The sequence below is a fragment of the Aphidius gifuensis genome, linkage group LG6 (assembly GCF_014905175.1).
Source record: "Aphidius gifuensis isolate YNYX2018 linkage group LG6, ASM1490517v1, whole genome shotgun sequence".
Classification (NCBI taxonomy): Eukaryota; Metazoa; Arthropoda; class Insecta; order Hymenoptera; family Braconidae; genus Aphidius; species Aphidius gifuensis.
Genome location: NC_057793.1, coordinates 3,495,072 through 3,508,567, shown reverse-complemented (window position 1 = coordinate 3,508,567; position 13,496 = coordinate 3,495,072). Strand labels below are relative to the sequence as shown.

General features: G+C 22.8%; 5 protein-coding genes across 6 annotated transcripts; 4 read left to right on the top strand and 1 right to left on the bottom strand.

Moving 5' to 3' along the window:
- Nucleotides 1–649: 649 nt before the first annotated feature.
- Nucleotides 650–7,886, bottom strand: LOC122858916 (COMM domain-containing protein 4). The gene is made up of 8 exons (XM_044162146.1): nucleotides 7,777–7,886; nucleotides 3,168–3,197; nucleotides 3,019–3,090; nucleotides 2,891–2,959; nucleotides 2,495–2,534; nucleotides 2,216–2,416; nucleotides 1,892–2,032; nucleotides 650–1,806 (listed from the first exon to the last, which is right to left on the bottom strand). The coding sequence occupies exons 2-8, from the start codon at nucleotides 3,168–3,170 to the stop codon at nucleotides 1,769–1,771; spliced, it is 564 nt and encodes a 187-aa protein (XP_044018081.1). The 5' UTR covers nucleotides 3,171–3,197; nucleotides 7,777–7,886; the 3' UTR covers nucleotides 650–1,768.
- Nucleotides 3,386–6,157, top strand: LOC122858914. Its single transcript, XM_044162144.1, has 3 exons — nucleotides 3,386–3,719; nucleotides 3,856–4,049; nucleotides 4,179–6,157. The coding sequence occupies exons 1-3, from the start codon at nucleotides 3,681–3,683 to the stop codon at nucleotides 4,834–4,836; spliced, it is 891 nt and encodes a 296-aa protein (XP_044018079.1). The 5' UTR covers nucleotides 3,386–3,680; the 3' UTR covers nucleotides 4,837–6,157.
- LOC122858915 lies at nucleotides 6,161–7,836 on the top strand. Its single transcript, XM_044162145.1, has 4 exons — nucleotides 6,161–6,196; nucleotides 6,619–6,913; nucleotides 7,099–7,327; nucleotides 7,398–7,836. The coding sequence occupies exons 2-4, from the start codon at nucleotides 6,635–6,637 to the stop codon at nucleotides 7,544–7,546; spliced, it is 657 nt and encodes a 218-aa protein (XP_044018080.1). The 5' UTR covers nucleotides 6,161–6,196; nucleotides 6,619–6,634; the 3' UTR covers nucleotides 7,547–7,836.
- Nucleotides 7,887–8,181: 295 nt separating the features above from the next.
- Nucleotides 8,182–10,709, top strand: LOC122858912 (TELO2-interacting protein 2-like). 2 transcript variants are annotated; one of them, XM_044162142.1, is made up of 6 exons: nucleotides 8,182–8,443; nucleotides 8,522–9,347; nucleotides 9,413–9,541; nucleotides 9,611–9,772; nucleotides 9,838–10,044; nucleotides 10,123–10,709. In XM_044162142.1, exons 2-6 carry the CDS (start codon nucleotides 8,841–8,843, stop codon nucleotides 10,390–10,392), a joined length of 1,275 nt encoding a protein of 424 aa, XP_044018077.1. In that variant the 5' UTR covers nucleotides 8,182–8,443; nucleotides 8,522–8,840; the 3' UTR covers nucleotides 10,393–10,709. The 2 variants fall into 2 exon arrangements, with proteins under 2 accessions (XP_044018077.1, XP_044018075.1); XM_044162140.1 differs by having other exon boundaries at nucleotides 8,396–8,443; nucleotides 8,827–9,347; nucleotides 10,123–10,532.
- Nucleotides 10,699–13,191, top strand: LOC122858910 (probable cytochrome P450 304a1). Its single transcript, XM_044162138.1, has 7 exons — nucleotides 10,699–10,888; nucleotides 10,957–11,205; nucleotides 11,527–11,699; nucleotides 11,785–12,054; nucleotides 12,135–12,433; nucleotides 12,510–12,766; nucleotides 12,833–13,191. Exons 1-7 carry the CDS (start codon nucleotides 10,798–10,800, stop codon nucleotides 13,012–13,014), a joined length of 1,521 nt encoding a protein of 506 aa, XP_044018073.1. The 5' UTR covers nucleotides 10,699–10,797; the 3' UTR covers nucleotides 13,015–13,191.
- The last annotated feature ends 305 nt before the right edge of the window (nucleotides 13,192–13,496 follow it).

The following is a 13,496-nucleotide window of genomic DNA, read 5'->3' as shown; positions in this document are numbered from 1 at the left end:
TAATAGTAAACGCACGATAGAAATTGGAATTAGAAAAAAAATAGAAAATATTTAAAATAAAAAAAAAAACAAAATTTTCAATATTTTTTTTACACTTTATATATCAAAAAATCTAATCATAATTATTGTAATTTTTTTTTTTTTAACCTTTTACCTATGTGCTTTTAAAATATTAAAAAAAAAATTAAAATAAAAAAAAAATTTTAACAACTAAAAATCAAGTGAAATTCAAAAAAAAAAAAAACAATTTGGATATAAAAAATAATTTTTTCATACTGTCTTTCGCTATTTACACAAAACTAAAAATTATTGTAAATTTATAATACAATAATAAATAACTGATGTAATAAATATTGTACAAAGACTGATTAGACTTTATTATATACAATTTGCTTTGATATTTATTCAATAATAAAAATGTAACAACTGCTGTTCTACTACTGTAAAATAATAACATTATAATAATAAAATAATCAACGATATATTTACATATATTAAAAAACTAATCAGATAATATAATACGAGATAATTTTGCGGAAAAAAAAAAAAAAAACAATATAGTGATAAAGAAAAACATAAAATTTTAATAACAATAATAAAATATGTAACAATATTGATAACGAAATAATAAATTGAAAGCAAAACAATGTAAACTTTGTATATTCATTTATTGCGAAATAAAAGTGTACAAAAATCTTGATGATAATTAATTGATTATTTATTAAAAATTATTAATATTTCATAATATTTTTAAATAATAATTTTTTTTAATTCAAATCAACATTAGTTTGTAATTTGTGATAAAAAATATTTCTCCAAATTTTTTCTACCAATAATTTGCCCAGCTTGTTTCGACTTTTCTTTGACGAAATTTTCTCGTTTTTTCATGCTGCTGTCTTGGGAACAATTAACTAAGGAATTTTTTGTTTTAAAATAAAAAGCAATAAAGATTATTTGATATTTTTTTTAGGTATCGAAATTATCAATAATTAAAAATTTTTAAATTTTATATTTAAAAATTAAATCTATAATTGATTAGTGTATTTTTTTTAATGGAACTTTTAACATGAATTATTGAATTCTACGTGCAACACAGAGACGTGACTTACAATCCAACATATTTTTCATTGAAATTTATAAATTACAACATGCCATTTATATAAATAAATTGAATTTTCATATGATATTTACAAAATGCTTTTATTTTATTATTATTTGAACGTAAAAAAAAAATGTATAACGCAATTTGGTAAATTATTAATTGATTTTTAAATGAGCAGTTTAAATTTAATACTTTTTTTTATCGAAATAGTTATTTCATGGTGTAATCATTAAACCATTATACTATCAATTTTTTTTTTTTTTTCCTTTAATATTACCTATTATTATTTCAATGTTTCATTTTTCTTATCTGCAACGTTTGAATGAATAATCAAAGCGAAATAAAAAACGCCTTAAAGCCATCAAATTTTTACAACTAATAAATAGTTTATTCATTTTTTTTTTAATTCTGTATTAATAAAAAAAATATTATTTATCAATTTTTAAATTAACTACATTCTCTGAATGTTTATTGTTTAATTGTTATTTTGTTTTTTTTTTCGTTCAATATCTTTTAATTGTTCTCGTTATAATTTATCAACGAATAATTAAGTATCAAATTTGATGATTGTTTTAATTTAATAATTAAATAATGATAAATAATAATTGACTATTGATTTTTTTATAAATATTTATCATAAAGTTGATTGATTGATTTAATAATTTTCTATACACCATCCATGATTGCCCTGACTTTCTTCATTTCTGTAATGATATAAATACAAATTATTTCAAGTTATAAAAAATGAAATTTTGATTATTATTATTTAAAGTAGTCAATAAATTTTACCTGTAAGAATAACAGGAACATCACTTTTTGACAGGTTGACAAATTTTTCAATTTCCTGGTTATTTTTATTTTTTAATACAAGTGATAAGTTTACAAAAACTTTATCACTTGATATGACATTAACTGATGCTAGACGGCTCACTGTTGAATAACAATAGAAATAATTTAATTATTATTTTTGGGATATATATTAAGACGTAAATTAGATTATTACAATTCGAAAAGATATTAATAATTTGTCATTTGAAATGTGTCTGATTGTAATTAAATATTTATAGGGGCTTTTGAGAAGGATTCAATGTTATTTATAATTTATATATTTACATCGAAGTGAACGAGAGCTCAGTGATTCCATAATACGAGTAAAATTTTCAGTATAAAGTTTTCCCAATGCAACACTGTGCTCTCGTGGAAGACCAAGTTGTTGAAGCTCACTACTTAAGTCTGTTGCATTAACACCGTATCTTACTGATGATGTTAATATTAATTCTATTGCTGCAATTATTGCTTTTGCATCATCGAAATCTATAACATTAATTCACCAATAAAATTAAAAAAATATTTTTTAACTTATTTTTTGAAATATAAAATCAATAAACTCACCAAGTTTTGCATCATGTGTTAATTTTTTAACTTTATCTTCCTGAAAAAAAAATATACAAACAATAATAAAAACTCGGTCAAGTTAGAAATAATTGAAAATGAAAGAAAATCTTCAAGAAAAAATAAAATGAAATGAGAAATGGAATATAATATTCCCAGTGGAAATAAAAAAAAAAAAAAAAATGATAAAATGAAATATAAAATATTTGATTTTTATATGTTGTTTTTGTATTGTAATTTTTTATCTATAAAAAAACATTAAAATGTCAACGTCATATTTCACTTTTCATTAGTAATATTTAAAATTGAATTGACAACAAAAAAGAAGGAAATATTTTAATAATAAAAATTTTAAAAATCAACATCAAGATTTATTATGAAAAATAAAATACTTGCATCTAGCTGATCTTCATTTATGATTAATTTCACAATCATCTGTCCCAATAATTTCATTTTAATTGAAGTCTAAAAAAAAATAAAGACTTTTAATTTATTAACATAAAAAACATTTAAAATTATTTTACCATTCGTGAGAGAGAATTTATTTCAGCAAGCAGCCAATCTGGGCAATCACCATCACCAAGAAATCTAAATTTCTATATTAAAAAAATATTCAAATTAACATCATCAAACTAATTATAATAGCAACAAAAAAAAAAAAAAAAATACATACCATTTTGTTTAAATAATTATCTGCAAATATCTGAAATAAATAAAAAAAAAAAAAAAAGTTTCATTAATGAATCAAACCAATTGTCTTAAAAATATAATAAAAAAAAATTTTTATTTTTATTAATCAACAAAACAATGATATAATAATAAATAATTGAAATATTTTTTCAAAAAAAAAAAATGTGTTTACCAACTGGTTTCACATGAGATTGACGTGGGTTTATGAAAAAAAAAAAATAGGAAAAACAAGCCATAGCATAAATGAAATCCCAATGCAATTCGCAAATGACTCGATGCGAAACAAATGTCGACAAAACCATATTAAAATAATAGAAAAAAAAGAAAAAAAACCCACAAAACCAACAAGTCAGGTCAAGAAAAGACTCCAATAAATACTCTGGTCAAGACCAATTTTTGACGCATTATATTTTCGAATTTCCGTTGGTTTGTGTCGTGCTGCTAGAAAAAATATCATCAACAATAAAAATTTAACAAAACTAAAAAATAAATAATAATGGAATTAATTTTAGTGATATTTTTATTTGCATTACAGGTAATTTTTTTAGAATAATAAATGTAAAAGTTTATTTCAAGTTAAACAGAGTGTTAGAAATAAAAAAAACAATTTAAAGTTTATCATGTTGTTTATTTGTTAAATTTAATAATTTAAAAATATAATAATTTATCAGGGTGGAAGCAGTATACCAGCAGTACGTTTTTTATTTGATGCTAAAAATACAGGGGGTGATACAAGTCCAGTTTTGACACGTCAATACCTTTGGGATTTGTATAAAGAACATTTATCTGAAACACCACGTATGTCTCAATATGACACATACATACCATCACCATCACCAATATTCAGTCAGCTGAAAAACTTTAGGTGAATATAAATGAAAAAATTAAAAAAAAAAAAAAATATATTTATTTATTTATTTGTTTAAAAATATATGTTGAACGAAAATTATTTAGAATTAATAAAATTGGTTATTTGTTTATTTATCTATTTTAGATCATCATCATCATTATCATCATCATCATTGCGTAATGATAATGATGAACGTTCTTATACAAAAATGAGCCAATGTGAAAATATTTATAAAACAAAAAAACCAGGATATTTATTGACAATGGGTGAAAATTCAGATGATACAAAATGTCGTAGAACACAAAATGGCTGGACAATTGATGAATCATTATTTGTTGATGAACCAAGTTGGATATTGGTTGAAGAAAATATAAACGATGATAAATATCCAACAAAAACAGAAGATCCATTTTACATTACAAGAGGAAAAAAATCAAATGAAAAAAATAAAAAATTATACAATTCAACAATTGTTAAACGTGAAACATTAATGACTAATGATAATAATGATTCCTTAAATAATGAAAATAAAAAAAATGATAATATATATAAATTAAATTCACGTGATAATAAAAATGGATATGTTTTACCAAGAGATAAACATGCTGATATACTAGATATACTTCAAGATGAACCATTTTTTATATCACGTGGTAAAAAACATAATTTAAAAAATAATTATAATCGTAATCGTCGTGGTGATGTTGAAAATTTATTAAAAAATCAAGATCCATTTTATGTTGCACGTGGAAGAAGAACGTCAAATCGTATTTGGATGCCAATCATGAATTTACAAAAATAAATAATTTAAAAATTTTAATTAAAATTGATTAATAAAAATAAATAATTATCATTATTATTTGTTGATATGCATATTTTAATCTCAATAAAAAATTGTAAATCATGTGACAAAAAAATATATTTAATCAAATTGTAAAATTTATTTGTTATAAAATTATTTAACTAATTTTTGTTTTGTTTTTTCAGTTAAAATATGTAAAATTATTGCTATAAAAAAAATTAAGAAACGTATGGAAAATAAAAAATATTATCATGATAAAAAAAAACAACAAAAAAAAGAGAGTAATCATAGTCAGTCAAATGTGTGTAAATAATGATGTGAATGTAATGTAGATTTCTGCTCAATCTAGTTTGATGTTTTTAAATTCTTGGACCAACGAGACAAGCCAAGCTTCTGGAATATATTTTTTATCATTATTACTATTATTATTATTTATTTAAATGATAATAATTTTCATAAATTTTGATGGGTGTTATCAATTTTTTGATATTTATTTTTTTTCTTGTTGTTGGATGTGAAATACTTGACATCTTGATGAATATTTAGGCTTAAATAATAATCAACGTTGTAGTTTTTTGATATATTGTTTAATAATATTACTATGAGGTGCTAGTTTATCAAAAGGTAGAGCAACATGAGGTATGACCTTATAATATTACGCACATGTGCCTCAATTTTTAGAGGAAATAATTTAAAAGAAAAAAAAAACCTGTTGGCATTTATTCATCTTTGATGACAAAAAAAACATCTACAACAATTTATAAATTTTTTATGATTTATTTAGTTGAAAAATTTAATAATTAAACTAATTTATTTTTTATTTTACTTGATAATTGTTAAATAATTAAATTATTAAATCGAAATATATATTTTATTTCGAACTGAGTTATTAAATCGAAATGAATATTTCGATTTTATTTCGATGTGTATTTTCTATAGAAAAAAAAAAAATTATGTATAATTATAAACGTTAAATATCATAGATTAATATTGTTTTAAATAAAAAAAAAAAATATTATACTGGGATGTAGTGAAAAGTTAGATGCGCGTAGGCGAAATAATATCTTTGTCGGAAAATGATGGGGCGCGGGATTTTTTACACCAATCAAAGACCAGGATGTTTGATCAGGTGCTGAGTATAAATATGAGAGCAAATGCTAGCGATCAACATACTACAAGTGCTCAGCTCATAGAATTAACAAAAAAGCTCAGTGATGTTATAAAGATTTTTTTAATTTAAAAATAAAAGCTTCAATAAATTGTGTTGCAATTTAAAATTCATTTCAATCGACGTGATTGTTTTTTTTTTTTCAGTTTAATTTATTTATTTGTTCATTTTAACAATAAAAAGTAAAAACAGGTGAGTTGATTAATAAATTAATGTAATTTTTAATTATTTTTCATTTTTTTTTTCGAATAAATTTTGAATTTACCAAGTTTTTAATTATTTTTGTGTATTGTTTTATTTTGCTGTATTTTTTTTTTTCAACAATGTAGAGTGCATAAATATTTTATGAAAAATGACACGATAAAAGCACAAAAAGCTTCTTTAATATTATTATCAGTATGTGACGTTAAATAAAAAAAAATAGAAAAAAAAAATTTCACGTAATTTTATCAACTTTAATATGATTATTTTTTGTTGTCTAGTTTTTTTTTTTTTCTAAATAAAATGGAATATTAAACTGTTTTAAAATATAATATTTGTAATTTGTATTTATTTTCAATTAAAATAATTTAAATAAATTTAAAATGAAATAATATTATTTATTGAATTTAGAGAAATTTAAAAAAAGAAATGTGGCAATTGATGGGAATAACAATAATTTTGGTGACATCAAAATCACTGAGTATTGAATGTGGACTAACAAAAAATACAGCATCAATACAAAATGATGTGAATAAAGAATTACTAAATAAAAATGTAAATTATTTACCAAAACAATTAAAAAAAAGATCAATTGTTAAATTGGAATTTCATGATGATGGAATGAATTATGAAGTACCAAAATTACCATCATCCCAAGGGAATATCTACTCAGCACTATCAGTTTTGCCTGGCACACAAACTGACAAGGCATGAGTATTTCAATATAATAAAAATAATTTAATTCATCAAGCTTTATTTATCAAGCATGAAGACCATAAAACCAAACAAACTTGATCAAAAATCTTCATGCTTTTTATTTAAATGCAATCAATATAATAAAAAATATTATTAGTTAAATTTAATAGCATAATGATGATAATTTGATTCAACAGGAACGTAATAATCAATTATTAACAAACTGGGGTGGTAAACGTGATTCAAATGCTTACAAAATAGATCCAAAAATTCGAAGACCAGCAAGAGTACCATTCAACAGTTGGGGTGGTAAACGTGACGGTGAAAAAAAATTTCCCAAAAATCAAGAAAATAATTATCGAACAATTCTCAATCCATATTGCAGACCATTAATGAAATCTTGGCACTCTAAATTTGTAGATGATGGTAATTAATTTATATTAATTTTTAAAATTAATTAATTTACATAATTTTTCTTTGTTTTTTCATTAATTAGATAATAATCTTGTTGATAAACGAATTGTAATAAATCGAATGTCAGGAAATGACAATCAACCACCACCATTTAATCCTTGGGGAGGAAGAAAACGTCGTGATATTAATTATGGAAAATATTATGATAAAGTTAAGTCAATAAATAAATAATTCATTGATAATAATAACAATAATATTAATCAACAATTATTATTTAAATTAATTTGACAAAAAAAAAAAAAAATATAATAGAAATGTTTGTTTACTGTTATGAAAAAAATAGACGAAAATTAATTATATTTTTAGTAATTATTTAATAAACATTGTATTATTATTATTATGATTATTATAAATAATTAAATAAATATATAAAATATGTCTTGTTAAATTGGTAAACTTACATAAATAAGATGACTTGGTTGAATGAAAATAAATAATGATTTGGATCTTGATTAATGAAATTTTTATGTTTGATTATCCTTTATTTATTATCAATATTATTATTGTTATTGTTACCTGTAATAAATAAATAAATAAATAAATTTCATTGATAAGAGAAATGAGTATATGTACCTAAATTTTTTACTTTACCTTTTGTTTATTTTTTTTTTTTACAGATGTTTATTTCATTGTTATATTTAATATTGTTGTTATTAAATGTTATTGTTTATTGTTGATTTTTTATTTGACAGTAGACTGTTTTGTTATTATTTTTTTTTATATTGTAAATAATGACAATAATTTACAAAATAAAATAACCTAACCTTGATGTTGCTGAATTGTGCTGCCTCTTATGACAAATTATTAAACTTAAATTGATAAATAAATTAGCAATAATATTATTATTTATTATTACTGAATAATAAGTGATAAAATATTATTATTTATCTTATTACTTTTATTGAATAAAAAATATTATAATTTATTTTATATTTTTATCAATTTATTGAGAAATATATTTTTTTTTTCATCAATTTTTTTTTTTTGTAAATTATAAATTGAGTCAAAAAAAAGTTCAAGGTTTTCTGGACCTAGATCATCATCATCATCAACATCATCATCAACAATGTAAGAATATTAAATTTTTTATTTTTGATATTTATTAATCTACGCAGTTGATTATTAACTATTATTATTATTTTTTAGTTTTCAAGTTAAACAACACTTGCTGCTTGTTGGAATTATAAAAAATTACCAGAATTTTTATTTTTGCACTGTTTTGCACGTTATCATTGATTTGATAAAATAGAAAAAAATTTATTCTATTTTTATGGCATGTCAAGTATTATTTATTATCACAAATATTAGTAATAAAAATAATCATACAATGAAGAATAAAGCAGCTTAATAATTACTATTAAAATTATCTAAAAATAATAATTAACTTACAAGTTAAAGTACTTATAATCATCATTTGATAATTGATATATAATATTTCTTTGGGCTGATAGAAATAATAGATAAAATGGCAAACATTGACGACTTGAGTCATGAACTGGAAAAAATTGGAATATCAAGTTGTTCTGAGACAGCAGACTCTTGGAGAAAATGCAGTGATTTAATAAATAAAACACATGTACCTCAACAATTAACAGGACATGATCGTCCATGTGAAGAAAAAGATTTTCAAAATTACCATACTACATTGATTAATAATTTACAACAAATACAAAATATTATTCAACAAGAATCACAAATGCCCATTAAAAAAATTGGGTTAGACTTGATATTAGTAATTGGTGAACAGAGTGAAAAAAATCCCTGGACAACTGATGAATCATTAAAAATATCTCAGCTGCTTTTGTCTGATATTTATAAATTATTTGGAGCTGATAATGTATCACAAATACTTTGTTATGATGACAATATGACAACAGTACTGACAATGCTTAGACAAAAATTACTGAAAGACAATTGGAAAACTTATCCAGCTGCTGTGACCTGTTACAAATGGATATTAAATCAAACAGAGGTTTGTTGCAATAATAAAAATAAATATATACAATTAATACATAATTAAATAATGATATTTTTCAGATTCCTCAATTGTCGAAATATTTATCAGACATATTACCAACAGCATTGATTATTTTTGATGATTACATACCAGAAAATAGACTGATTGGTCTTGAATGTATCTACCGAATAATTCAACACTCAACAATGGTAAATAAATTTAAATAAAAATCATTATTAAATATTTAAACTAAATGTCAACTATAAATTATTATTTAGCAAAAAGAATTTATTGAAAATGGCTATGCAGATGTTATTTATGATGCAGTTGAAAGACTGGCTCATCATCGTGATTCACGATATACAATTCCTTTGTATGCTTGTATAACACAAATTCTTGCTAATATTGATCAACGTGAATCTTCAACAAATCATTTTGAGGTAATTAAGCATAAATTAATGATAAATCAATGATAAATTTAATAATTTTTCTATGATAATGACAGTGGACAAGACGAGATGATGTTATATCAACATTGTTGGACAATATGGAGCTTGAACAAGATCTTGAATTACGTCATGCATATATGCTTTGTTTGCCTCAATTGTTGACTAATTTAGGATGTGCAAAATGGTGTGAAAGATTGACAAGAGTATTATCAGAATATTGCAGTCATCATACTGATTTAAGAACTTTAAAAGCAACACTATTGGTATTTACAAAAAAATATTAAACATTTAACAAGCTGTTTATTTAATTTATGCAATTTTTATTTCTTTTTTTTTTCTAGGCTGCTGAAACTGTACTTTCAACATTTCAATTAAGAATACCAGCTCATTGTACAACACTTTACAGTGCATTTCTTAAGCTACATTTTGATTTAACAGAGACACCTATTTTTGATAATGATATTATTAATAGTTTAGAAAGATGCATACAAACATTGTACAAATTAACACCAAATATTGGCTCAGTTATTATTCGTGATGATCGTATGAAAAATATTATTAATAATAGTGTACAATTTTCTTGTACTGGTGATATCAAGTATTGTAATTGAGATAATAATATTTTATTAAAATTTTTTCGAGTAATCATTATAGTGTAGAATGGTATCACGTGATATTATTAATAATACTGATTTAAATTTAAATGTATTTTTTCATATAAATAATTGTGAATGATATTTGCTAGTCTTTTATGCGATGAATAAATTAATGCTATTATAATATCGCTTCACTTGTAATATTTTTATTTAATTTATAAATAACGTTAGTAGAAAAAAACGATTATTAAAAATAATTAATTTTTGTATGATCTATAATGAAATGATAATAAAAAAAAAAACATTTATATCAAAGGTCAAAAAAGAAAAAAGAATTAGTTGTTGAGTGATAATGCAATATTATTTTGATAACATTAATACAGTATATAAATATTGAAGAGTTTATTTCATATCAGCAGAATGTCTCCAATACTTTTGGTGATAACAGCAGTATTTATATTGTATTTGGGATATATTTTTGTCACTGGAAAACCAAATAATACACCACCAGGTAAAAATATTAATTGTTTAAATTAATTTTATATATGTTTTAATGGTTTTTTTCTTTTTGTGCTGCAGGAATTATTAGGCTACCATTTTGGGGATCATATTGGATTCTTTTATGGGGAAATTACACATATCCTTATAAAACAATAGCTTATTATGTTGAGAAATATAAATCGAAAATAATTAGCTGTTATCTTGGAAACTCTTTTGTTGTTATTGTCAATGATTATGATGGAGTTAAGGAAGTTCTCACGAGAAAAGAATTTGATGGTAGATATGTTAGTGACATTATGAAAATTCGAGCATTTGGAAATAAAATGGGTAATTAATTTTTCATTTGTAATTAATAGTTTTACAATATAGATCTTTTTTGTTTTTTTTTTTTTACACTTTGATCTTGATTTTAAGTGCAAAGATAAACAGATAAATTATTATATAATCTAAGTTTTATTTCGATTTAATATGATGTTGATTTATTTATTTTTATTTATTTAATTTTTTCTATATTAAAAACAAAAGTTAATATCGAAATAAAGAAAAGAAATTTCGATTGTTTGGAATGATAGAAAAAAAAATTGTAGAAATATTTTACATGTAGTTTTTTAAATATTATATAATTTATTTAAATTTTAAATATATCAGGAATATTTTTCAATGATGCTGTTGAGTGGCATGAACAGCGACGATTTGCATTACGAAATATGAGAGATTTTGGTTTTGGTCGTCGTCATCAAGAAGTGGAAAATAATTTCGTTGAAGAATTAACAGTGATGCTTGATACAATTGACAATGGACCAATTAATAATTCAGAAAAAGTTTGTACAATAATACAAATAAATAAATAAATAAATAATTATTTAAAAAAAAAATATAAACAATTAATTGTTGAAATATTTACAGTCTGTGGTCAATGGTGATTTAGTATATTTTCCAAATATATTATATCCAACATGTGTCAACATGATATGGTCAATTATGTCAGGAGAAAGATTTGATAGATCAGAGCATGATATTCTTCGTCAATTTTGTATTGATGCATCTACGTTTCAAGCTGGAGGTGATACAACTGGTGGTGCTAGTTCAATGACCAGCTGGCTACGTCATTTTGGCAATATTTTTTATTGCAAAGATCTGCTTAATGGATATGCTGGAATGATTAATTTTCTCAAGGTATTATAGTTGATCTTCTTTCCATATCAACATCTTTTAATATTTTTTTAATAATGAATAAGTGTTAATTATTTTTTTAGCAATATATTAAACAAAATAAAGAAACAATGATTGCTGAAGACTCTCCTCGTGGTTTTATTTCTACGTATCTTCATAAGTTAAATAAATTACAAAATAACGATGAACTTGGATACTCAATGAAACAATTACTCATGGTTGCAACTGATTTTTCATTTCCAGCTGGTTCAGCTGTACCATTTGCCATAACTCAATGTATTAAACAAGTGATGCATTATCCAGAAGTCATGAAAAAAGTACAAGCTGAAATTGATCATGTTGTTGGTCGTGGACGAGTTCCAAAATGGGACGATAGAAAAGAGTAACAATCTAAATTATCAATTCAATTTTAATGTGTTTAAAATCATGTATTAAACAATTAAATGATTTATTTTCAGTTTGCCTTATACTGAAGCAACAATTCGTGAAGTCATGCGAATTGAAACTCCCACACCACTCAGCGTTCCTCATAGAGCCATTAAAAATACAAAATTATTTGGCTATGACATACCAGTGGACACAATAATATTAACAAATCTTGCTGCAATGCACAATGATCCAGATACCTGGGGTGATCCAGAAAATTTTCGACCTGAAAGATTTTTAAATGATCAAGGTCAGCTGGGAAAAGACTACAGTATGCCTTTTGGAAATGGTAAATAATACCCATTTAATTTAATTAATATTAACAAATTTTAAAAATGTTTTATTTTGTTCCAAGGAAAACGTCTTTGTGCTGGTGAGACTTTTGCACGATTTATGGTATTTGGTATGTTTGCCACTCTTGTTCAACATTATGATTTTTCTTTTGTCGATGGAGAACCCATGAGTCTGGATGACAAAATACCTGGACTAACTACACAGCCACGAAGAGCATGGATTAAGCTCAATCCTCGTCAATAAATATATCTTTTTTTTTTTTTTTTTTACAAACGAGCGTAATATTTTTTTCGAAAATTAAATATACATAAACAGTATATATTTTTTTAAAATCATTATCATTGTAACATTGAGTGATATTTTAATTCATCCCATTTATTTATTTATTTTTTAAATTAGCTGTATATTGTGGCAAAAAAAAAAAATAAAAATCCAAATGCAAAAATCATGATAAAGCAATCACTCAAATTATCTCGGTTTAATCAATTTTTTTTTTGCTTTAAAAAAAATCAGATCTCTTTGATTTTTAATACACTCAACTGTCAACAAATTTTCAAGTAATTTAAATTATATTAAATTTTAGTTGTAGCAATAAATCATAATTTTAAATCGAAAAAAAAATTAGAAATAGAAAATCTTTATCTCGTGATTGATGATGATCCAAAGAAAGAACAATAAACTGTTGTAAATTCAAACAATGCTTAAAATATCAACAAATCAAAGTT

Coding starts and splice junctions, on each gene's coding strand:
- LOC122858910 (XM_044162138.1), top strand. CDS start 10,798: ATGTCTCCAATACTTTTGGTGATAACAGCAGTATTTATATTGTATTTG. Junction 11,206..11,526: donor AGCATTTGGAAATAAAATGG/GTAATTAATTTT, acceptor TAAATATATCAG/GAATATTTTTCAATGATGCT. Junction 11,700..11,784: donor CAATTAATAATTCAGAAAAA/GTTTGTACAATA, acceptor AAATATTTACAG/TCTGTGGTCAATGGTGATTT.
- LOC122858912 (XM_044162142.1), top strand. CDS start 8,841: ATGGCAAACATTGACGACTTGAGTCATGAACTGGAAAAAATTGGAATA. Junction 9,542..9,610: donor TAATTCAACACTCAACAATG/GTAAATAAATTT, acceptor ATTATTATTTAG/CAAAAAGAATTTATTGAAAA. Junction 10,045..10,122: donor CTTTAAAAGCAACACTATTG/GTATTTACAAAA, acceptor TTTTTTTTCTAG/GCTGCTGAAACTGTACTTTC.
- LOC122858915 (XM_044162145.1), top strand. CDS start 6,635: ATGTGGCAATTGATGGGAATAACAATAATTTTGGTGACATCAAAATCA. Junction 6,914..7,098: donor CTGGCACACAAACTGACAAG/GCATGAGTATTT, acceptor TTGATTCAACAG/GAACGTAATAATCAATTATT. Junction 7,328..7,397: donor CTCTAAATTTGTAGATGATG/GTAATTAATTTA, acceptor TTCATTAATTAG/ATAATAATCTTGTTGATAAA.
- LOC122858914 (XM_044162144.1), top strand. CDS start 3,681: ATGGAATTAATTTTAGTGATATTTTTATTTGCATTACAG. Junction 3,720..3,855: donor TATTTTTATTTGCATTACAG/GTAATTTTTTTA, acceptor ATAATTTATCAG/GGTGGAAGCAGTATACCAGC. Junction 4,050..4,178: donor AGTCAGCTGAAAAACTTTAG/GTGAATATAAAT, acceptor TATCTATTTTAG/ATCATCATCATCATTATCAT.
- LOC122858916 (XM_044162146.1), bottom strand. Junction 2,535..2,890: donor TAAATGAAGATCAGCTAGAT/GCAAGTATTTTA, acceptor TTTTTTTTTCAG/GAAGATAAAGTTAAAAAATT. Junction 2,033..2,215: donor GAGCTCTCGTTCACTTCGAT/GTAAATATATAA, acceptor GTTATTCAACAG/TGAGCCGTCTAGCATCAGTT.